This window comes from Girardinichthys multiradiatus, chromosome 24, assembly GCF_021462225.1.
Source record: "Girardinichthys multiradiatus isolate DD_20200921_A chromosome 24, DD_fGirMul_XY1, whole genome shotgun sequence".
Lineage (NCBI taxonomy): Eukaryota > Metazoa > Chordata > Actinopteri > Cyprinodontiformes > Goodeidae > Girardinichthys > Girardinichthys multiradiatus.
Genome location: NC_061816.1, coordinates 20,980,954 through 21,005,642, shown reverse-complemented (window position 1 = coordinate 21,005,642; position 24,689 = coordinate 20,980,954). Strand labels below are relative to the sequence as shown.

At 44.0% G+C, this 24,689-nt stretch overlaps 1 protein-coding gene across 11 annotated transcripts in view; it reads left to right on the top strand.

Annotated features, from left to right (window-relative positions):
- The first annotated feature begins 251 nt into the window (after positions 1 to 251).
- LOC124861581 (protein unc-80 homolog) overlaps positions 252 to 24,689 on the top strand; it is a 62,415-nt gene continuing 37,977 nt past the window's right edge. For 5 of the 11 annotated variants that reach the window (XM_047355418.1, XM_047355425.1, XM_047355421.1 and 2 more), the window contains exons 1-20: positions 253 to 502; positions 732 to 780; positions 1,131 to 1,287; positions 2,746 to 3,089; positions 3,162 to 3,285; positions 3,363 to 3,427; positions 3,680 to 3,822; positions 8,427 to 8,700; positions 9,205 to 9,339; positions 9,437 to 9,653; positions 10,488 to 10,628; positions 11,989 to 12,257; positions 12,392 to 12,718; positions 12,800 to 12,934; positions 13,134 to 13,281; positions 15,153 to 15,203; positions 15,667 to 15,815; positions 20,408 to 20,571; positions 23,098 to 23,196; positions 23,364 to 23,572. In XM_047355418.1, coding sequence (XP_047211374.1) covers positions 411 to 502; positions 732 to 780; positions 1,131 to 1,287; positions 2,746 to 3,089; positions 3,162 to 3,285; positions 3,363 to 3,427; positions 3,680 to 3,822; positions 8,427 to 8,700; positions 9,205 to 9,339; positions 9,437 to 9,653; positions 10,488 to 10,628; positions 11,989 to 12,257; positions 12,392 to 12,718; positions 12,800 to 12,934; positions 13,134 to 13,281; positions 15,153 to 15,203; positions 15,667 to 15,815; positions 20,408 to 20,571; positions 23,098 to 23,196; positions 23,364 to 23,572 — 3,292 coding nt within the window. In that variant the 5' untranslated portion in view covers positions 253 to 410. Of the gene's footprint in view, positions 503 to 731; positions 781 to 1,130; positions 1,288 to 2,745; positions 3,090 to 3,161; positions 3,286 to 3,362; positions 3,428 to 3,679; positions 3,823 to 8,426; positions 8,701 to 9,204; positions 9,340 to 9,436; positions 9,654 to 10,487; positions 10,629 to 11,988; positions 12,258 to 12,391; positions 12,719 to 12,799; positions 12,935 to 13,133; positions 13,282 to 15,152; positions 15,204 to 15,666; positions 15,816 to 20,407; positions 20,572 to 23,097; positions 23,197 to 23,363; positions 23,573 to 24,689 lie in introns of all 11 variants that reach the window. The other 6 variants (XM_047355427.1, XM_047355426.1, XM_047355422.1 and 3 more) reach the window with 3 other exon arrangements.

Below are 24,689 nucleotides of genomic sequence, written 5' to 3'. Positions count from 1 at the left end.
ATATGAATAAAGATGCACAATTTCTGAAATCTCATATGCACACCGAGCAGAGGGAGTCGACAGGGTGGAGAAACATCTGTCCTGCAGCAGCACTCTGCGTCTTTAAACCATAAATTAGCACCACCGATCATCAGCCGCTGTCCGCTGACGGAGGTGCAGAAAAATCCGATCGCTCTCCCCCCCTTTTTTTTTCCCTCCTCCCGTCTTTCTGCTCTCTCTCTCACTCAATTTCTAAAGCCGCCGATCGACACTTGCAGCCATTTTACGCAGGATGAACCCAATCATGTCGTGAGAGAAGCGGGGAGGAAGACTGGCTGGATCACCTGGACAGAGCCAGGAGCAGCAGCAGCGGAGCTCCCACACAGTCAGCCGGGAAGGAGTACGTCCAGCAGGACTGATCCAGGGAAAAAATGGTGAAGAGGAAAAGCCTGGATGAAAACGAGCCGGAGTGCGGGAAGGGAGTACCGTTCCCTATCCAGACCTTCCTCTGGAGGCAGACCAGGTTAGTGTGTGAGATAACAGGTGTTTGTCATTGGTGGAAAGAAAGAAGGCTTCTTCAGGCTCGGTTCTGTAGTGGCGTGTTTTCAACCAAGGAGGGCATGTTTAATGTAGGGTGCCGCACCTGGAACGCAAATTTGCACCAAAATAAAAACAATAATAGGGCAACACAAGCAGATCTGCCATGCTCTGCTCTGTGTAACCTGATTCCAATGATTTTAATGTCATTTCAGTGCTTTCCTGCGGCCAAAGTTGGGGAAACAATATGAAGCCTCCTGTGTGGTGAGTCATTTCATGATTAGATGCAATAAGCGCTCTCTCTCTTCCTGGTTCTAATCTGTTTTACCCTTAATGCACCTGCAGATTAGTTTTTTTTTTGTTTTTTTGTACATTTAACAAATGAGTTTTCCCCCTTGCTTCCTCCCATTTCCTCCTATTACCCAGGAGCCAGAGCTTTTGTAAACTCATATTTATAATGATGCTTCCTCCAGCTCCCAAACAAGAGCTGCTCCTGTCTTTCCCAAGGGCATCTCCCCTGCTTGTGGCCATGTGGGACATTTAGAATGGCTGCTTTAATTCATGTGTGGTTTTTTTCCCTTCATCCTCCCTTCTGTTTCTGGATGCCTTCCCAGTCCTTTGAGCGGGTACTAGTGGAGAACAAGCTGCACGGGCTGTCACCGGCACTGTCGGAGGCCATCCAGAGCATCTCCCGCTGGGAGCTGGTCCAGGCAGCCCTGCCTCACGTCCTCCACTGCACCTCCATCCTGCTGTCTAACAGGAACAAACTGGGTGAGACGCACCGAGACGATGGCCTTTTCTCATGTTGTTTTCATTCAGAATTAGAGGAGTATGTCTTTGCTGACAAAATGCATGCAGGTATATAAAACAATGAGTTAAAAAAAAAAAAAAAACAGTTAAAACGATAAAATTATGAACCTCCAAAAGGACTTCTTTGCAATTAGTTTCAGCTCCAAAGTAACAAGGATTGATACAAACATTTCCAGTATAATTACTTCAGTTCAGTCCATTTCTATTTAAAAAATTAGGCCTACATATAATCAGTTTATGTAAAACATAAGAATTCACATGCAATTCTATAAATTGCAATCAATTTTAATTCAACTTAGTCCAAGTAGAAATTGCAGCTAATTGACTTTCAATAAATGTTACCAAAATTCAGTTTAAACACTTACTTTAGGAGCTATACCTTCAATTATTTTAATTTGGTCCAATTCTAATCCAGTGATAGACATTCCAATTCATTCCAGTTATGAGTCCAAAATGGCTGGCGATACAGGCCATACTGTCTGCAGTGAAATTCTGTTCAGGTAGATCAGATCTAAAGCAAGTCACCTCTGCTGTGACCGACTAAGGTATGGTCTATCAGATCACTCGTGACCTAATTAGTTAAGGAGTTGAGCCTGTTGGTCAAGCTCCATTTCAAGGCAAAAGCCATCTCAGATCACTTTCATTCAGACCAATTTTAAAGCCAGACATACAGTCCAGTTCAATCCAGTTAACTTCAGTATGGTTAAATTTCCAATATGGTTTTATAGTTAAAGCCTGGTACAGCAGGATATTGCCCTTCTTGGTTTTCAGGGCAGTTATGAGCAATATGGTTTTACGAATCAATAAAGATTCGGAAAACCATATTTTTCCGTTGCTAGTTAAAACAAAGATAATCTCAGGTTGCCTTAAATTCAATTGAAATCCTAATTTATGCAGGCATTAGATTGCCAGTCAAGTTAGATTGGAATCTGATTCCAATTGATTCATTCCAACATTCCAAATACATCCTATCATAATCTAATTAAGACAGATAGATTACATCTTTAATGACGTTTTAACCTGGCGAAGAGACAGAGCAACATTGGGAGAAAATGTCAACTTCTTAACCAGTGGTGGTTCTTGCTCCTTGGCCGAGCTCCTCCGTTTGCAGTCCCACAGCCAAATAAAATGCAGGGAAATGTCCCTCTCTGCACGTAAAGCACATTACCTAGTTTCCATATTCTCTGCAGCAAGGGGAGGTGGTCGGAGTTCACCTACTCAATACACATGACTACACATCCATAAAAGCAGTAGTTCACCTCGAATCTGATTGTTATATTTTTGGGTATCTGGTGCGTGTGTGCCCCCATGCCATCCTGGGCAACTGCCAACATGACCCATTTCAGTGTAGCAAATTCTCAACATTAGATATGTAGAAGTGAATTTAAAGATTTTTTACTTGTTTAAAACCTCCGACAGGCCACCAGGATAAGCTAGGCGTAGCCGAGACCAAGCTGCTCCACACGCTGCACTGGATGCTGCTCGATGCCGCCCAGGAGTGCAATCATGAGCCCATTCTGAGCCAGGGGTGGTCCCAGGGCGGCAGCAGCAGCAGCGCCTTCCTCCAGCCTGTGGGGAATCAAGGATCCTCCCCGGGAGCTCCTGGCTCTGGCTCTGAGTCAGCCCTCGGTGGATCGGGGCCGCAGCACAGCAGCTCCCTGCTGGAGGACGACGAGCACGCTCGCACCAAGTTGTTCCAGAAGAGCATGGCCACGGTGGAGCTGTTCGTGTTCCTGTTTTCGCCACTGATTCATCGCATCAAGGTCTGTGTAGGCTCACGTTCAACACAAATCACAGGCTGGACATTTTCTGGAATCTAAATGTTGTTTGTTTAGGAGTCGGACCTGACCTTCAGGCTGGCCAGTGGCTTGGTAATATGGCAGCCCATGTGGGAGCACCGGCAGCCAGACATCCCTGCCTTCACTTCCCTCATCAAACCGGTCCGGAACATTGTGACGGGTAAATACAAATCCCTATTGGAGTTCTCTTTTTATTTGTTCATGATTAGGATAATCGGCTCTGTTCTGTCCCGACAGCAAAGAGGAATTCCCCAGTCAACAACCAGTGTAGCCCCCGCGGATCTGCCAACCAAAGTCCCATGGTGAGTGAGTGTATTTAGCTCCTATCCTGTCAGATTCAGCTTCCCCTGTTGATTAAATGTGTTCAGGCAAGAGTATCCTGCCCCCCTCCTATTTCTGCCTCTGGGGGCAGGCTGCTAGTATTCATTAACACCAGCCAATTGGGAGCGGGGTAAGCTGGGATCATGACAGAAACCTCACTCTAACCTCTTTAATCAGCAGGACATGCCTGATCTCCTTCCCACCTGTATTATCTGTCCATCTTCAACCCACAGGGCTTCCAGGTGGTCTGTGAAGCCGGCCAGTCAGATTCCTCCTCCCCAGCAGCTGGTGAGCAGAGCTGTCGTCGTGCCAACTCGGTTGAGAAAGGAGGCACTTCCCAGCAACCCCCATCAACCAAAGGCCCCTCAAAGAAAAAGTAAGCACCAATATTTACCGTAACCTGAAGTCCAAAATGTGTTGTTGTTTTTTCACTTTAAGAAATCACCTATACATTTATTTGACTGTAGGGTCTTCCCATTTGCAACATCAAATTTTATAATGGTGGCAGCTTGTTTCAGCTGTCTCAGGCTATCAGTAATAGGTCATAATCATCGGTAGGTTTATTTTTATCAAAGCTAACCCACACCTATTGTGTGCACATAAAGGTTCTTGTTTTTCCGTTTCTATGGCGATGCTCTGTTTGCCACTCTTTCTACAGTGATTACAAAAAAACAACATAAAACATGCAGAAAAAGGAAGGTTTTGGTCTGGATCAGTGTGCTTTAACTTTTAGCTGCAATATAAGTTTCGATATTTTAGAAAACCGTGTGAAATTGGCCCCATAGGTAATAATAGGATTTTGGTAAAAGAAGTGAGAAAACCAGGCCCCTCTTTGGCGCTTTTAGTTTTAGGAGTTTTCTTCTAAAACTAGAAGTGAAGGATGTTTGTCACCTGTCACATCTCCCATGTGCAACACTGCAGACATGGACGTTTGCATGTGTTCAGTAGAGGGTTATGCCTCTCAGGGTTTTATATTGTTTTTTGATACGACTTATAGTTTTGGCACAGAGCCTGTTCGTCTTAAAACTGCACCTCCCAACTGCTATCCATGTAATGTAGGTGTTGCCATAGCAACTAGAGCCTTTTTTGAGTCGGTAGTTCCTCCAGTAGTCATGGCAGAAATTTTCAAATTTTTTGTTACGAAGCCTGGAAAAGTTACACTACCAAAGTAATAGTCAGAGCAATCATCATGTTGGTGGTGGCGAAAAATGATCCCTTCAGGCTTCTGTCAGATAAACTGCACAGTTTATATTAATAGCTGTGTTGCTTCGAGCAGTTCTGTCTCATCAGGCAGACACAGAGGCTCTTGTTTCACTGTTCCGACTTTAACCCACATAACCAGGGTAATTATGCTTAAGTAATGTGGCACATGTCTGACTCTGGCATCACTGGTCTGGCTTGATGTGGCCTGGCTCGGTTTGTTTTCCCAGTTTGGCCTAAAATCTAAAACAATGCACTGAGAGTTTTCATGAATGACAACAGACGATTGCTCAGAAATCTCCTGAGCAATCTCCTGATTTATTGGCGTTAAAATGTAGTTTTATTCCATGTGGGTGGTTTTGTTTTTGAAGCAGGTTGAAATAATTCTGAATCACCCAAGGGTGGAGAGGAAGAGAGATGGAGGAAGAGGCAGGCAGAATCTGAGTGCCTGTAAATCAAAACAAGACCCCAGAAGCTCTCCTTCCTCTATCCCAAACCCCTCTGTTCCTGCATCACAGGTAATCCAGATAGACAGAGAAGTTTATCCCTTCTGCTTTTTTCTGCTTGGCAGAACAAAGTCAGATTACCTGCGTTCTTTATGTGATGGGAATTTTAATGTGGCATGACTGGATGAGTCTAGTCTGTGTTCCTTCATCAATTAGACTCCTATTTTTATCCCCTCCTCTGCCCGGACGCGATTGTTTCCGGCGTGGGGTGATTAATACGGCTCTCTTCCGTCCAGCGGCACCACGGTCTGCATCTCTCTCCAACTCTTTCTGATGCGGAGGTGGTTTCCATGACAACGCCTGGCTGCTACTGCTGCTGCATCTTTCCCTGTCTCTCTGAGAGCGGAGTGCTGGGGACTGTCGTCACTCGGTCTCCATGGCAACCTGACACAACAGCAGAGGGGTAGGCAGGGAGAAGGAGTAGCAGCCTCCCTCAGACTGATCGGGCATCGTTTCCTGCTCTCTGTAGATTATTCCAGCCTCCCTCTGTCTGTCGCTCCGCTTCTTGTGGTTTTCAATATGTTTCGCCACAGTTGAGCTCTGCAGCAACCACTGACCTTCATTCCAGCTTATTTATAGTGGACTCACGTAGGCCAAGGCTCCCCGTCTCCCTGCTGCTGCCCGAATGATGCTGAAGGGGGTTTTGCCCTTCTTCACAGTCCTTCTTTGATGTTTTATTAATGAGGCATTGTGGCAGGAGTGGACAACAGGGCTAATTTGACAGGAGGAGGCATTCACATAGTATTATTGTTGTGCATGTTGTATGAAAGCCAAGAAACAACAAGCTTAAAGGTTAAAGCTGTAGAATGATACTTTTGCTGCACGATGGTTCAAACTTAACAGATTTCTATATTAAACTTGAAACTCTTGAGTTTAAAAGTTAAAGATGCACAGAAGTGGGATGTATTTTTCTGCTTGTAGCCAATATATCACCAGTACAAAAATGCAAAAAGGCAGATGAAGCTGCAGAGTTGTTAGACTCCCAGAAGTGGGTCTAGACAGCATGAACACAAGCTGTGTCAAGCTTTGTCCTATTCACTCCATATCCAAATGTAACTCCGTCTCCCAAAATAATCCCTGGCCGGGGCAGTAATGTGTGCTATGATTTATGGACCTCAATGCAGCACTGTCAGAGGGATTGGAGAGTCAGTTTAAGCTTGAACACTTGGCCTTGATGGACTGAAATAACTCCAGAATTATCTTGTTTTGAAGCTGAGATACACTGTTATTGTAGCTGCTACTAATCAGACACACCTTATCAATTGGTTCTGATCAGTGTGAACACCTTCATAAAAGCTGGAGATGTGGCACTTTGCTGGTGTGGATCATGCAGGTGTGTGTGAACACAATTCCAGGGTTAAAATAAATCACCAATGACCTTCATGGAGAACTGCCTATATTATAAAATTGGATGGAAAGACCCATTATGACCTTGTTTAAAATGGAAGGTAGCAGGTGTAAGTTAACACAGCGCAGAGTAGTAAAGACGATAGAAATAACCACCTTACGTCTGTTATTCATACCTGTTTATCCATGGAGAGGGCACAGGGGAGCTGGGCCATACTTTGGTGGTCGGTGGATGAGAGGCAGGGTACAGCCTAGACAGGTCGCCAGATAGACAACCTTTTACGCTATAAAATGGGAAACTGTTAGCAAAATCCATAATTACACAAATAAGGGAAAGTAGCTGGTCTTTCTTAAACCAATGCCAAGATGGACAGAAATCAGCAATGACATTCATAGACAATATACAAGAAGAAAAAACCTCAGTTACAAAGATACATATTTACAACATGCACACCCCACAATGCCAGGGTGGAAAGAAGTCAGCAATGATCATAATATAGGCATGTTATTGTGTTATAAAATGGGGAAGCAAAGTCAGAAAGATACAAGATTAGCTTATTCTGGGAAAAAGTTATACTTTCATTTCCATTTATAATTTTCTACAGGGAGAAGTTATTCACAAGAACAGATTTGAGCCAGTCTTCACAGGAGTGGACGTCCCAAGAAATTCCCCACAAGGACAGAGTGTAATGATCAGAGCAGTTGAAAAAAGGCCTAAAAGCTTCATCTCAGACTCCACAAGCCTCAGTGGTCTTGTTCAGTTAGCAAAACAGAGCAAGTAGAGTTTGCTTGGAAGGGTTGAAGGAAAAATCCTCTATTCTCTAAAAAGGTTTTGAATTAGTTGCAATCTGGAGGCTTTGAGATCATATTGATTTTATTAGAGCATGCTCAGTGACATCTGTTCCCTTCTTATCTTTAAATTGCATTATTTTATTTTATTTTTTCAGCTTTATATAAAATAATCCCCAAAATGTATTTCATTCCAAGTAAAGCTGTACCACTGAATTAATTTGATTAATTAATAATTAATTATTCAGATTATTTAAGTAACAAACTAAATAATTTGATTACCGTATTTTCCGCACTATAAGGCGCACCGGATTATAAACCGCACGTTAGGAATGCATTGGAGTCTATGAAGTTGAAGTTGAAATCAAACGTTAGTTAAAACGTGAAAGGGAACCTTTCCCTGATTCAGTAAACACGTAAAAGAAACCGTTTGATGCACTAAATCAAACGTTAGACTGCGTAGCTGACAGCCTTGAGTTTGAACTCAGCATCGTAAGCGTGTCTCTTGAAAGGTGCAATTTTGGGGTCGTTATACACACACAAGTGGTGTTGGACTAGGAGTAAGCACAGTACAGGTGTTCACCGCTATTACTTCGGCGACGCCCCTGACTACGGTAGCCGTAATGCTGCAAGCGGTGCGGCTTTGTAGTTTACCAGTCGTACTGAAACATTTTGACAGAGCGCCGTGTACAACCAGTATGGATCAACCAATTGACCAATTGATCCATATATAAGGCGCTCTGGATTACAAGGCGCACTGTCATTTTTTGAGAAAATTAATGGTTTTTAAGTGTGCCTTATAGTGCGGAAAATACGGTAATTAATAATTAATTAATCAGATTATTTAAGTAACAAACTAAATATTTTTAGTTTCTATTGACCTCAAGTCACAGTAACTGGGGGATGATGAGGACCATTGTTATCAAGGACACTTCAGAAAAAAAAAAGATCATAAAACTACAATCATCTTAACCAAGCATCCAGTTCAAGGTGCCAGCTGGTGTCCACATTTGAGTGTAACCTGTTACATAACAAAGTAATCATGAATACTGTACTATAGGACAGCATTATTAATGCCACAAAATCCAAAGTCATAATAGGGCTGTCCCTGATAGTTACAGTAAATGCTCTTCTGCAGGACTTCAGCTCCTGCCGGCCTGCCGGCGTCTCTGGCACATCGAGCTCGGTATGCCACCTACTTCGACGTCGCAGTGCTGCGGTGCCTGCTGCATCCTCACTGGATGGAGGAGGGCGTGCACTGGGCCCTGATGTACTACCTGCAGCGCCTGAGGCAGATCATGGAGGAGAGGCCTGAACGCAACCCAGAACCCCTGATCACACCTCTGCCACGTCCACGAAGCAGCTCCATGGTGGCCGCAACGCCCTCGCTGGTCAACACTCACAAGACTCAGGTAGCGACAGGAAGTCTGTCTCGAGATGTAATGTAACACCTACTTGTTCTGGCTTTGGGAATTTCAGTTTCAGCAAAGGTCTCAGACTTTTGCACATTATTCACCCTACAACCACTGATAATTTAATTTGGATTTTAGGTTATATTTTAACACAAAGTAGTGCATAATAGTGTAGTGGAAGGAAAATGATACATTGCACATCACCCTAAACAGAGCACCCCTATGTTGTATCATGTTATAGTGATGCTGCCACAGTAAAATAAGGGACTATTAGTTATGCACTCCACAAATCTGGACTTATGGCAGTGGCGAAATATGCGTGTAGGAAAACTAAAATTGCACATCGGCCACAACACTATCAGCACAATGAGATCTGGTGGTGGCAGCATCATGTTGTGGGAATGTTTTTGATTGGCATTATGTCTTACTTTTTTATATTCAGTCATATAAAATATTTGAGGTTTGTTGATGTGTCACACTTGTGCTCTTCACTATACCTTTCAGGACATGAGTTTGAAGTGCAACGAAGAAGCCAAATCTCTGAGCACAGAGACCTTTGCGAAGGTATCCCTTACCAACTTGCGACGACAGGCAGTCCCCGACTTGTCCTCTGACCTGGGAATGAACATCTTCAAGAAGGTCAGCGTCTGATGCCCAGTTTGTGCCCTGAACGTGCTTCTTGTTTTGTCAGGGGAAATAAGGACAATACAACTTGCATCCTCTTGCTCTGCTGTAGTTCAAGAACCGGCGGGAGGACAGGGAGAGAAAGGGCTCCATCCCCTTCCATCATACTGGGAAGAAGCGCCAGCGTCGCATGGGTGTACCGTTCCTGCTACACGACGACCACCTGGACGTCTCGCCCACACGAAGCACCTTCTCCTTCGGAAGCTTCCCTGGCCTAGGGGACGAGCGGCGGGCTTTGGACCGCAGTGGCTGGCAGGCCACCATCATGGGTAGGTGATAATGCTTTTGCCCTCTAGTCAGGTGTGGTGAGTCAGAGGATTCAGCTAGTGAGCTCTGACAAACTGTGATTTAAATGTTTCTCCCGGCTCAAAGACCTTTTGTGTTTTCTGTTGAGGGTAACTGACTTTTTAAAAACTTATTTTTCATGAGTCCTCTACTTGTTTTTATCTTACTATTTTATACAGTTGAAACCAGGTACGTAACACCTTTTTTTCTTTGTTAAACCTTAAATCAGACTAAACATTTTCTATTTTAGGTCAATGGGGTTACCAAAGGTATTTCAATTTGCTATACGTCAGAACAATGTTTGGTAGAATGTCACACTTTGGCCTAATGGTTTGGGTATTGCACCACAAGCTTCTAACAATAGTTTGCTGGAATTTTGGCCCATTCCTCCAGGCAGAACTAGTGAAACTGGGTCAGGTTTGTAGGCCAGCTTTCTCACAACCTTTCAAATTTTCTAGATCAGGACTTTCTGATGGCCGATCCAAAATATTGACTTTGTTGTCATTTGTAGCTAATTTAGTGCAAGGCTTAGGGTTGTTGACCATTTGGACCCATTTGTGTCCACGCTTTAACTTCCTGGCTGATGTCTGGAGATGCTGCTTCAGTATTTCCAAAGCTGGTGTCAGCTTTCACCATCAATATTTCTATAAACGATAACCCTAACAGAAAAAGGGATATACCGCTGTTTCTGAGCTGCAGTGACACTTTTTCACGCCACTGATTCCGATTTCACAGCTCATCTGCATCAAGCACCATCTGCTGTTCAGGTTTTTCTTCAAAAACACTTTGCCTTGTCTCACGTGCCCATCACTTTCCAGGCAAATTCACACGCAGAGGCAGCACGGACACAGCTGCCGACGCGGACAGCCTGAGCGCCAAGCACTCCCACTCCCACCACTCTCTGCTCCGAGACATGCCCGACCATTCTAACAGCCACAGCGACAACACGGTGAAGGAAGGTGAGCGGCGGGCAAAAGGGGGAAGGAAGTAGAATTCAGGTGATGATGCTTGTGAAGTTGTAAAACATTTGGAGGTTTATTAGGGTTGAGTCCTGGAATGGAATTTTTTCCAGATGATTAGATCTATTAAAAGTGGAAGAAAGATGAGCAGAAATACAGCAGGGTTATATAACAGAGGTATTATTTAGACAACGCTGGCTTTAAACTCCAATCTACACTGAGGTATTAAATAAAAGACAGCTGGTGAAGACATGTCGAACCTGAGGTGAAACAGAGAGATTCAAAGGAACTTCATTTCTAATGAGTTCACCTTTTATTGAAAAGAGTCATTGATCTTTTTTTTGTTTGAGTTTTAGTTAAAGTAAAAAAAACTAATGTTGATCAAATTATTTTTGCTATAACCTTATAACTGATCAGGAGCTGTCAAAAGGTAATTTATTTATATCATATTTTGAAATCCGTTCTTCATTTTTCATTTGTCTAAATTTTTTTTCAGTCAGCCCTGCGAGCAAAGCAAAAAAAGAAAAAAATCTAAGACTGGATTTCTTTCAAAGATTCAAACACCTTGATATGATAAAAACAAAAATAGACTCCAACTTGACAAAATGGTTTTTTGGTAGTTTTTCTTTTATCTGTGAACATTTCATTTATTTACTTTTTATTGTCTGTCATAAAAGTTAAATGGACAAAAATCTAAGGTTTCATTTCTGAGCCTGAGTAGAAATTTATTTTTATTCTTTGTACCAGACTTTGAGCTTGTTAACATTTGTTTTACTTTTTATTGGCAAAATCTGAAGAATTTTTTGGGTTAAAGTTGAAATCAAAGACAATTTATTTATTTATTTAAAAAAATAAAACACTACTACCACTTCTACTTCTACTACTCCTACTACTACTGTTATTAATAATAATAAAAATGGTAAATGGACTGAACCTATGTAGTGCCTTTCCAGTCATAATGACCGCTCAAATCGCTTTACACTAGAGCCACATTCACCCAGACGCACTCGCCAATGCGCTCACATTCATACACCGATACGCAGAGCGGTAGGCAATTTGAGGTAAAGTATTTTTCTTCTTTATTCTCATAGGGGAAATAAAAGAAAACCTAATCGATCCCGATGCTGCAACCTTATTATGGTCTTTATTTTCTAACTTGGGCTTCCTTCTTCAGTTTTTGCTGAAATATTGTTCTCTGAGAATTCTTTAGAAGAATAGCAAACTAACTGAACGTAGTTTGGAAAAATGTTAAATTCATTACAAATTTTCTGGGGGGAGATTGTTTGACAATCCCACTCTTATTTAATATCAATCAGTAGCTTTCAGTTAAAATGTTGGGTATCCAACTGTTTTCCTGAAGTCCGATCTCAGATCTCCACCATCACCATGGCGGCATTCAACACAACGGTTGCGTCCTTCAATGTGGGCTACGCGGACTTCTTTACCGAGCATATGAAGAAACTGTGCAACCCGGTCGCTGTGCCCGAGATCCCCGTGGAGCCGCTGGCCTGCGCCAACCTTCCACGGAGCCTCACTGACTCGTGCATCAACTATTCCTGTCTGGAGGAGGGGGAGAACATCGAGGGGACCAATAACTTTGTGCTGAAAAACGGCATGTTGGACCTAACGGTGGGTGAACTATCCAGACCTACCACAATCTAGAAGCTGATCATGTCTATAACTTTTCCAACCACAGTGTAACCATCTTCTGATAGCTTTGTCCAGCAGCATAATGCATTTTCCCTTCCTCTTTTGTAAATTAGGCCGTGCTGCGGGCTCTTTACGCTGTACTCAGCCACGACATCAGCTCCAGGATCTGCGATGTGGGGCTCAACATCATCGACTGCCTGCTGCAGCTGGGAGTTGTTCCCGGGATGGGCCAGAAGCTGTCCAAGCCTGATAACAAGGAAAACCAGGAGGCACGGGTTAAAGAGCCAGCTGGCCATAGCCTTGGAGGGGGTGCCCAGGGAGGTGGACCGATTCCAGGAGCTGGTGGGGGAGGAGATGGAGGTGGAGGAGGGGGAAGTGGTGGAGGAAGCGGGCAAGGGAGCAAGGATGATGTTAAAAATAACAAGGATAATGACAAAAAGGTGCGTTAAAAGTGTATTAAGTTCTGCTACTGTAGATTTAGATATCTAATGCCCTGTTTTCTTCTTTCTCTTCTTTGTAAGGAGGAAGAGGGTTCTGGTTTTAGCACCCACCGGCTAGCTTTAACAATGCTGATAAAGATAGTTAAGTCTCTGGGCTGCGCTTACGGCTGTGGGGAGGGGCATCGAGGACTATCCGGAGATCGGCTTAGGATGCAGGTTGGACACCTGGTCTCAACTGATCATCCTCTGTGCAAAAACAATTTGAATTCTGAGGATGATGTTTATTTCTTTCTCAGTGAACATGGAACACACTTATTGCTTGGATCTTAAACAAGGAACACTGACATTCCCAACAGTTCTTTGTGTATATTGTTCTAAATGCCCCCTTTTTTATTTTCCATGTCTGTCATTTTAGGCCCAGAACTGCCTGACTAATCTGTATAAGCTGGACAAGGTGCAGTTTCGCCAAACAATGCGCGAGTATGTCAACAAAGACTCCCTCAATAACATTGTGGACTTCCTGCACGCACTGCTGGGCTTCTGCATGGAGCCCATTACTGACAGTGAGTATATCGTACATCCGAGAGGGTAAGCCCCCCCCCCCCCCCCCCCCCCCCCCTGCTTGCTAATGCAAGCATTAGCATACACATGAGATTTGTAAAGTTCTAGAAAAAAACAGCTCTACAGATAGAAAATTTTGAAAAATACACTAAAGTAAGATAAAGTGCTACACATTTTTTTAAATAGAATTTTCAGATTAATTTTTGGAAAAAGGCCCTACAGTAGGACCACAGAAATGCTCATATTAGCATAAACCCACAGTCTGTAAAGTTTTAAAATAGTAATCCTCTCGTAATGTAAAGTTTGGTAAAACATTCCAAACTGAGACATTAAAAATGTTTACAGCACAATATAAAATGGCATTTTAAAGAGTGTGATAGTACGTCTAAGTTAAAACAATGGTGGCAGCGTGTAAGGTTTGGGACCATTAGCATGTTTATTGTCCCAAAGACCATAGACATGGTTAAGGACTAACACAAACATGTTAAATGTAGCATATACAAGGACTTCTTAAAAAGTAATTTAGTAACCATCTTGTCAGGTAAAGAAAAAATAACGGACCAAACCAAGAGATAAAATTGCTAATATAAATGCTTTTAAAGTTTGATACAGGAATCCCTACATGTAAATTTCTATGGAAAAATGCCTAATCACAACAAAAGATTGCTAGAAGTAACCTATTTGAAGGGTGAGATGGAAATCTCTTGTTAGGAAAAGACACCATTCTAGTTTAAATGTCAACATTAGCAAATATACTGTATGGGCCTTGTAAAGTTTGAGACTATTAGCATTTCTACAAATAAATATTAGTGAAAAAACACACAAAAAAGCTAAGTAACAAGGACTTTAAAGCGAAGTTGTCAAACATCTATACTGTTTTTGGGAAGAGATGCTACACAAGGGTAGAGGGTGAGAAAGTCTCTTGAAGAAAAATGTTTCAGAATTGGACACATTGACAATATTAGCAAATATCTGGGGTTTAAAAGGTTTAAAACCATTAGCCGCTCTACTTGTAGAGTCATGAAGTAGACACCCAAGTCAGGTGTATAAAGAGCTAACAAAGTGTAAATATTGTATATTCTAAGACTACAGGCCTTTCCTAGAATAAGATTTGGGAACCATGCTTTAACAAATTTCTAGAGTTGGTATTACGCTATTTTGCGAGTAAGCCAAATCAGCGTTTGATGTTCAGTTTCTGGCAGGCAGATTATCCTAGAACTAATGTAGAAGGGCCTTTTGTAATGAAACACTTCAACAAAAAAGTAACATGATAGACCTTAACAAAGCTACATTTTAATGCTGCTGTCTCACCCTGCACTTTGACTTTGCATTCCAGCCCTACTTCTGTGTGTATATATCTGTATTTTCTCCTCTCCTTTCACTTGTCTTCGCTTGTCATGTTTTCGATATTTTCCTCCTGCTTACATACACCTAGTTTTTCTTCATCCACTTCTATAAGCCGAATCCTGACTTCCTTACTCACTCATCCATTCTGTACACTTGCCAATCCGAAGCTTTTCCCATTGCATTACTGCTCTAACAGTGGCTTTACTCCAGATCATTGAGACTCATCAAACATGCCAGTTCTCTAGTTTTGCACTGAAATTTCAAGTATTTTGTACATGGTAGCGGCAACCAACCATCATTTCGTTCAAAATACTTTTCAATTGGCAAGGTACTGAAGCGATGAGTGTTTTATTGATGAAAGCAAACAGGGCACCTTTAGTTTTTTGTTGTGTTTTATTTTTGACTGTGTACATCTTGAGGTCACCTCTTTGCAGAGGTGGGGTGCCATGTCCTTTCTGAGACCACCTTACATGTCTGTGCTGGCCTGATGTCAATCAACTTGTGCCCCGCCTCTTTTCTCTTGCAGAGTACGGCAGTGCAGGTGAGAGGTCCAGGAGGGCGAAAAAAAGAAACATCGGTAGATACACACGATTAATGATTAATAACAGTCAATAACATAAGCAATAAGATGACTATACTCACCCAATCAGACCCTTCCCTAGACACTGCTTTCATCGCTGCACCCCTCACTCTGTCCGAAAGTGACAAACTCGCCTGCAATTCCTAAATTTACACTTGTGTGGTTGAATCTGGCTTTTTTGCAGTTTCATCTAACTGGACCCAGACAATAAGCCCCTTACTCTGTTTTTAAAGCAGGCCTCAGTCACTTGCATGTATTCCCTATTCCTTACCCAGAATCCTTTTAAGTTTGCTTCTCCCCCATTTGCTTTATGATACCCTTTCTTTTGCCCCTGCCTCCTTTTCTGTTGTATGGGCTCGCTACTCAGGCTGGTCAGTATTCTCCCCCTACCCTCCTATCTGACTGACTAAACTACCTCCTGTATCATCCTTGGTCTCTCATGCTTTCCTGCTGCTTCCAGACAAGGCAGGCTTTGGCAACAACTTTGCCACGGGGGACAACAAGTCGCTGGCACAGAACATGGAGGCGGTGGTGGTGGGCTGCATGTTCAAGTCTCTCATCACCCGCTGTGCCTCGACCACACATGAGCTGCACAGCCCTGAGAACCTGGTGAGTAGGGTGTGAAATCATTGCTCCATCTGTTTCTTTCGGCCTGTGATTTTTATTTAACTTCGGAATTATGGTACTGACAAGCCGTTAGTAAACATGCATAACGTTGTGTCATGGATATACTGGATAATCTTGACTTACTACTTCAGTGTGTAATCGGATCTTATTTTCCCCAAACGGGCCATCTAATACCTACCTTAATACCAACCGCTCCTCTGGGGGTGGCCCGAGGCATTCCCAGGCCAGTCAAGAGACATAGTCCCTCCAGCGTGTCCTGGGCCTTATCATGGGCCTCCTCCCGGTGGGACATGTCCCTTGGGCATTGGAACAGATGCCCGAGCCACATCAGCTGACTCCTCTACATGTGGAGGAGCAGCGGCTCTACTTTGAGCTCCTCCCAGATGGCCAAGCTACTCACCCTATCTCTAAGGGAGTGCCTGGCCACCCTGCAGAGGAAGCTAATTTGAGCCGCTTGGATCCGGGTGTTTGTTCTTTTGATCATCACCCAAAATTCATGCCCATAAGTGAGGACAGGAATGTAGACCGACCAGTAAATAAAGAGCTTTGCATATCGCCTCAGCTCTCTTGCTCCATTATCCCTTCACTCGTGAACAATACCCCAAGATACTTGGACTCCTTCACTTGAGGAACACCCCTCCAAGCCAGAGAGGGCAAGCCATCTTTTTTTGGCCTCGTATGAGCTAATCCTCATTTCTGCTGCTTCACACTTGGCTGCAAACCAGCCCAGTGCATGCTCTAGGTCTTGGCTAGAGGGAGCCAGCAGGACTATGACATCGGCAAAAAGGAGACAAAATCAAATTGTCCATGAACCAGACTCGCTCCGGCCCTTGGCAGGAACTAGAAATCCTATCTATGAAAGTCCTGTCCTGGGTGATGAATGAGATTTTGGCCTGGGTGATGAATAATTCAACCCTAAATCCACAGTCTCTGCTTCCACCAGCGAAGGCGTGTCCCTCCTTTGAGGTCAGCGGCTCCTCACCCCCACTGTTGGGGAAGCACTGCTTCCAACTCAAGGCCACAGACTTAAAGTCACACAGCATTGCTCAAAAACTGAAACAGAAAAGGCCTGCACAGTTTATTGCATGTGTATCTGGACGTTCATGTAAAATCGTCTAACATGCTTACACTAGATAATTAGCATGTTAGCTATTATTAGCTAACATGCCAACGTGGTCATATTAGCATACATGGTTGCCAATATTAGCTTGATAGCTTATTAGCTACTTTTTGGTAAAATGCTTGAATATTGGCTTATAAGCCAACATTATTAGGTGACCAGATTCGTCGTCGTCTTCCGCTTTATCCGGGACCGGGTGGCGGGGGCAGCAGACTCAGCAGAGACGCCCAGACGTCCCTCTTCCCAGACACCTCCTCCAGCTCCTCCGGGGGGAGCCCAAGGCGGTCCCAGGCCAGCCGAGAGACATAGTTCCTCCAGCGTGTCCTGGGCGGTCCCCTGGGCCTCCTCCCAGTGGGACGTGCCTGGAACACCTCCCGAGGAATGCGTCCAGGAGGCATCCAGTATAGATGCCCGAGCCACCTCAACTGGCTCTTCTCGATGTGCAGGAGCAGCGGCTCTACTCTGAGCCCCTCCCGGATGGCCAACCTCCTCACCCTATCTCTAAGGTAGTGCCCGGCCACCCTACGGAGGAAGCTCATTTCAGCCGCTTGTATCCGGGATCTCGTTCTTTCGGTCATGACCCAAAGTTTATGGCCATAGGTGAGGGTAGGAACGAAGACCGACCGGTAAATCGAGAGCTTCGCTTTTCGGCTCAGCTCTCTCTTCACCACAACGGACCGGCGCAGTTCCCCCATTACTGCAGAAGCCACACCGATCCGTCTGTCAATCTCCCGCTTCATTCTTCCCTCACTCGTGAACAACACCCCGAGATACTTGAACTCCTCCACTTGAGGCAGGAACTCCCCTCCAACCTGAAGAGGACAAGCCACCCTTTTCAAGAATTGTTCATGAGGACTAGTAGATCGAGGCACGTGACGTCGCCCGGTACGGTGGAGCCGGGGTCCCACCCTTGAGCCAGGCCTGGGGTCGGGACTCGCCGGAGAGCGCCTGGTGGCTGGGTTGCTCCTCACGGGACCCGGCCGGGCCAAGCCCGAGTGAGAGACGCGAGGCCATCCCCCAGTGGGCCCACCACCTGCAGGGGGAACCGTGAGGGATCGGTGCAAAGAGGATTGGGCGGCAGACAAGGGTGGAGACCTCAGTGGCCCGATCCCCGGATGCTTAGGCTGGCTCTAGGGACGTGGAATGTTGCCTCGCTAGGGGGGCAGGAGCCTGAGCTTGTGCGGGAGGTTGAGAGATATCAACTAGAAATAGTCGGGCTCGCCTCCACGTACAGCGTGGGCTCTGGAACTCATCTCCTCAAGAGGTGCTGGACTCTCTTCTACTCTGGAGTGGCCCACGGGGAGAGGCGGTGGGCTGGGGTGGGTTTGCTTGTTTCCCCCCAGCTCAGCCGTCTCATGTTGGGGTTTACCCCAGTGGGTGAGAGGGTCGCATCCCTGCGCCTTTGGGTTGGGGACAGGTCTCTGACTGTCGTTTCGGCCTACGGGCCGAGCGGTAGTGCGGAGTACCCGGCCTTCTTGGCGTCCCTGTCAGGGTGCTGGATAGTGCCCTTCCCGGGGACTCCATTATTCTGCCGGGGGACTTCAACGCCCACGTGGGAAATGACAGTGACACCTCGGTGACAGATTTCTGAAATCAAATCCGGGGACATTTCCAGCTCATAGATGAGGGAATTAAATGTTATCAAGATATAGTGAAAACATTGGTACAGTTACGGTTTCACTTATTTTAAAATATTTATTCATAATTAACATTAAAATTAACAATAAAAATCAAGTGTGATAGCAGGAAAATGTCTATCCACACTGTTGTCAGCATTTCCTAAGAGTAATAAAATGAATAAAGTAATAGCCGTAGTAATGTCTGTCTTCTTTCCTCTTAGATGAGAAACTAGGGTAATCCCAATATAAGCTTAATAATTCTAACGTTTCTTTAATTATTTGACCAGTTTCTTCAGCTGATGAAACCGCAAAATTTCTATATTTAACAACAAACCCCAACTATTTTTACTTAGAGCTACAAGTTCATACAACAGAAGAAATGCACGTTTAACCAGGTGATTTTCTCTCCCTCCTCGTCATTCTCAGTTCATGCAATTCTTGCCACATTCACTTCCCTGTTACTATTTTATTTTTTTATGAGGAACTTTCATATGTCATAACTCAGTGGACAAACACCCCTCAACCTGTGTTCACATATAACAACAATAAATGAACAAATCAACTAATAACTATCTCTGAAAATATAAACTAAAGGTCACCAATCAAGTTTAAAGCATCTTAGTTTGGACGAATCCTTGTTGACACTGTGGCGGACCGTATTCCTAATTCAGGCAGCACTTGAGGCAGCATTTAAGTGATTTCTCACTCAGCTGCAGCTACTCCCTGTGCTCTCATCCTTCCTTCTCTTGTTCTGTTCATTTCTCAAAGCTTGGTTTATTTGCATTTGGGTCCTTTTAGTAAAACAAAAAACACCCCAGCCCTATTTTTGTTTTTTACCTGGGCACAGGGAATGTTGATATCACTAGTAAAAAGGATCAGCCCTGTCCATAGCAGCTAGCTCAGCTCTTCTTCTACTCTGTCTGTAACGTTAACAGCAGCGCGACCAGCTACCATAACAACTGTTGTTGCGTGCAACATGTTCTTATGCGCTTTCTATCTGGTTACCGTCATAACAGTCTACACGCAACATTTTTTTTTGTCATTCACGAAACGGTAAAATTGGGGACATTACCAGGGACAGCTTTAGCCGGGGACAGGTCGTCTAAAACGGGGGTTGTCCTTGGAAATTGGGGACCTCTGGTCGCCCGACAACATTAGCTAGTTAGAATTTTGACTAAAAGGCTGTTGTTGTTGGTGTGAATTGCTAAAACCTAACAAATACTGCTAACTTACCCAGCTTTACAGCTACAGTTGGCACTGATGCAAATCCATGCCTTTGATGAAGTTCATTCGCAAGTATTGAGCCTTGTGAGAACCCCCCTGAGATTGCCTTAATGTTAATATATGGCACCTCCTTTACTTGCCTCAAGTAAAAATTGGCATCCAACTACTTGGTTCTTGATTGTCTCTTGTATAACATTACAGATTGGTAATAATTAAATGTTGGGATACAAACATGTAGTAAACTTTGCAAGCAATGTTGTCGAAATGTGAAAATTGTTTAGCGTTTTGGAGCCCTGATATTATGGATCAGTCTCTGTTATTTGTAGTTCAGATTGTAAGTCAGTGTTTACATCACTAGTATACTTTGAAGACAGAGGACAGACACTTTTTTTAAGGTGGCTTTAGTCTCGCACCGATTAAAAAGGCCTCCCACTCGCAGGCTAAAGCTGGTCCTTTAAAACATCTAGAGGGCTTCTGCAAGGAATTCATGCCCAGGCTATATGAATAAAAATAAACAGGTAATATCAACCTAAACGTAGGTCAGTTCTCTAAAGAGTTTTCTCATTTGCACATTGCCAAGCACATAAATCGATCTCACTCTTCCTTTACAGGGTCTGTACTGCGACATCCGCCAGCTGGTTCAGTTTATAAAAGAGACCCATGGAAATGTGTTCCGGAGGGTGGCACTGAGCGCACTCCTGGACAGCGCTGAGAAGGTCACTGCCACTAAGAAACTTGACGAAAAGGAGGACTGCAAACAGTTCGGACCAAGGAGGTAGTGGTCAATCGTTGGCTAGAGTTATTCTGAATACCGTCCTGTTTTCTCTAATGAATACTGATCCTTGTCTTTTACCTTTGTAAACAAACCTCTTTGTATCCAATCACAGTGACCGTTTCTCATCACTGCTTGGTCGTTTTTCCTCATGCATTGTCACCATCTTGTCTGATTGAATGATTTGATGACATTATTTTCAAAATAATATAATTAAACACTTGAGCAATTCTTATGTGTTTGTCACATGTGACCACATCAACAGCAGAAACTATAGCTTGTAGTTTTTAACAGTAGTCGAATTATTTTTAGCAGTTATACTTTCAGCTCCCCTGTAATCTGACAGTGTGAAGCGGCTGGGATGAAGATCAGCACCTCCAAGTCCGAGGCCATGTTTCTCGACAGGAAAAGGGTGGCTTGTCCTCTTCAGGTTGGAGGGGAGTTCCTGCTTCAAGTGGAGGAGTTTAAGTATCTCGGGGTCTTGTTCATGAGTGAGGGAAGAATGGAGCGGGAGATCGACAGACGGATCGGTGCGGCTGCCACAGTAATGGGGGCGCTGTGCCGGTCCGTTGCGGTGAAGAGAGAGCTGAGCCGAAAAGCGAAGCTCTCGATTTACCGGTCGGTCTACGTTCCTACCCTCACCTATGGCCATGAACTTTGGGTCATGACCGAAAGAACGAGATCCCGGATACAAGCGGCTGAAATGAGCTTCCTCCGTAGGGTGGCCGGGCACTCCCTTAGAGATAGGGTGAGGAGCTCGGCCATCCGGGAGGGGCTCGGAGTAGAGCCGCTGCTTCTCCACATCGAGAGGAGCCAGTTGAGGTGGCTCGGGCATCTATACCGGATGCCTCCCGGACGCCTTCCTCGGGAGGTGTTCTAGGCACGTCCCACCGGGAGGAGGCCCAGGACACGGCCCAGGACACGCTGGAGGGACTATGTCTCTTGGCTGGCCTGGGAACGCCTTGGGCTCCCCCGGGAGGAGCTGGAAGAGGTGTTTGGGGAGAGGGACGTCTGGGCGTCTCTGCTGAGTCTGCTGCCCGAGCGACCCGGTCCCGGATAAAGCGGAAGACGACGAGTATATATATATAATCAGTGGCAGATGCTGGTCTTTCAAGGAAGGGAAGCTCAATTTCAAAATCGCTGATTCGCTCATTTTGCTGTCAATCAAAAAGGGATTCAGCCTCAGACAGATCATCCAATCATCATGCAGAAGATGAGCCTCCGGGCCAGCCGAGGCCAGCCCACTGCCCCATAGACCCCCAGAGACGCTGAGCGTCCGATGGGCGAGACAAAGCCCAGCATTTTTGCTTCGCTATTGAACTCACTGTTTAAAGCACTGTGTCCCAAACTCGCCTCAAAAAATTCATTTCAGTGCTGGGGAACTTCAGCTATAGTTTGAGTTTCACCCTTTCTCTAAGACTTATTCCAACCAACCTATGCAGGAAGGTCATATCAGCCACTTGTTTCCAGGATCTTGTTTTTTAGGCCGTGGTTCACATCTCATGACCAAAGGAAAGGTTGGAAGCCCTTACCTGTACTTCAAAAGGATTGCTCAGCGTTTTTGAGACCATGAAAAAGTAACAGTTTAATTATTACAAATGAGAGGCCAAATCTGTCTATCTGTCTCCTGCTGACCTAGAGGGGACAATTCATCTTTCTCTGAAGAAGAACCATGGGCTCAGCCTTAAATGGTGCTTATTGTCATCCCCATTAGTTCCCACCTGGCTACATACCATTACAGTGCATGCTGAAGGTCTTGGCTTGAAGACACCAACAGAATCACATCATCTGCATAAAGCAAAGTGAAAACTCTGAGGTTTGAAAACATTCCATTTTCAACGACTGCTCTTTGAGATTCTGCTCTGGACTGTTCAACAAGGGGCGCCCCTTGTTGAACAGTCATCAGTAAATTAGAAATATGGTACAACAGTGGCATAAGGATGAACTGGATTCTCCAAAACTGATGAAAAAAACTGGTCAAGGAGCCTGCAAAATGCCTGACAGCAACACTGAAGATGCTACAGGAACTTCTTGTTCTGCATATGACTATCTCCTGCATTTTTCTGAGGAATATGATTACAAAAGAAGAGAAGGTTTCTTACATGGCCTGGAAAATCTCCTAAAACCTTGTGGGAGAATTAGCTATGGTTCGTTAAAATCAAAGTTGAACTTTTGGGCAAAAAGATCTGTTTGACCTGGGGGAAAAAAAAACACACCACTAAGCTTGCCCAAAGTGAAATATGGTGGTGGTACCATTATGGTTTGGGCATACTTTCCTTCATAATCTTATCCACTTTGACAAAAATGCCAGTTCCTCTTGAACTGTTCCTAGCTGCTGCCATATGGGTCGTAGCTCTAGCAGAAATCTGGCTTCATTTCAAGATTTACTTAACTTCTACTTTTGCTCAATACTTGACTAATTAAGGATCATTCTATGGCATGCATGTTGTGCACTGCACCTCACTGCATCAAATGAACTCATTTGGTGTCTTATTCAAGTGGCCCGTGTCGGTGTGTGTGTGCGCGCAGGTCTGAGGTGGGTGTGTCCGGGGAGAAGGGTCAGGTGTCCAGTGCTGCAGATGAGTGTCGCAGCTACATCTCCAGTAGACCCCCCCAGACCCCCGAACAGTGAGTGTCAACCTCACAGCATCTCCATAAAACATCATTCATGTTGATCCCAGCTGCCATTTCAAACTCTGTCTGTGCTCCCCTTTTGTGTGATCTTATTTTATTTTATTTTTTGGCGGATAAGTATTCAAATCGTCCCTTTCTTTCTTTCACCTATGTGCCACTAGTGACGAACAGATCCCGGGCGCTCTTCTTGGCAGGAAGGACTTCTGGAGGAAGATGTTTAAGTCCCAGAGTGCCGCCAGCGACACAAGCAGCCAGTCAGAGCAGGACACCTCGGAGTGCACCACTGCACATTCCGGCACAACTACCGATCGCCGCTCTCGATCCAGATCTCGACGCATTTCGCTCCGCAAGAAACTCAAACTGCCGATAGGTGAGTCTGAAATTCTCAAACAGTTGATTAATATAGAAATGTCTCTAAAAAGCTCAAAGTTAAATTATTCTAAAAAAGCTAATGACCGAGTCTCTTTGATTACAGCAGCATTTCTCATTTCCATGACCGTATCTCAATTTAAAATATGTGTGCTGTCTGTCCAACATTCCGTCATCCTGAGAGGTTGGATCATTTCATCTCTTCAATCTGCTTCCTGTCCCTTTGTGTGCCTTAGTATGTCGTAGGACCGCCCGTCTTCCAATCACTCGCTCTGTCTTACGTATGTGCACATGGATCCATGCTTCAAACAATTCTCATGCAGTTTTTTTTTTTCTTTTTTTGTCATGCCCATTTGTCTTTGTCATCTGTATCCTATGTTTGCACGCTGCTCCAGACTGGGATTGAATTGTACTAGAAAATAAAGCAACCATATTCTGCACCTAAAAAAAAAAAAAAAAGAAGCACCTATGCTAATGTATTTATAAGGTTTTGTGCATGTATTGCTATTATCAAATTGCAAGCAAATGTTCTGCATAAATTAATCAACTTTTCAGATTTAATGGTAAATTATTATGAGTGTAGCTATAAGGAATCACCTGCTGGATATCTAAAAAGGTATAAAAAGAGAAACAACACTACTCCAAATCTGGAGTTAAAACAATTACACAAAAATATAAAACAAAAATGTGTAACTGATAGAGTTTAATATTAAAAGAATAAAAAAAGGCAACAACTGCTCCTACTGCTGTTAAAGTAATTAATTTATAATTATGTTATAATGATGTTATAAATATTGTTTGTAATTTTACACCTTAGACTTCCGAAAACGTAGAATAAGGCTCCTACATTTGGTAATAGTTTTACCTCGTTTATTGAGCTGAATATCATTTGGTTGTTCTGCATTTTAGGGAAAAAATAAAAGTAAAAAAAAACTAATATCAGCTGATTATCTAGTCGAGCTATCTTTTCAGGTAACTAGGTATCCAGCTGCTTAATTTGCCTGTCATAGCTTGCCAAAGGCAGTTTCATAAAAGTGTTACCTTAATAAGCCTAATAGGTGGCGCTCAAGTAGTTTAAGATCGACAACTTTCCGCACTACCAAATGTTTGGGAGAAAA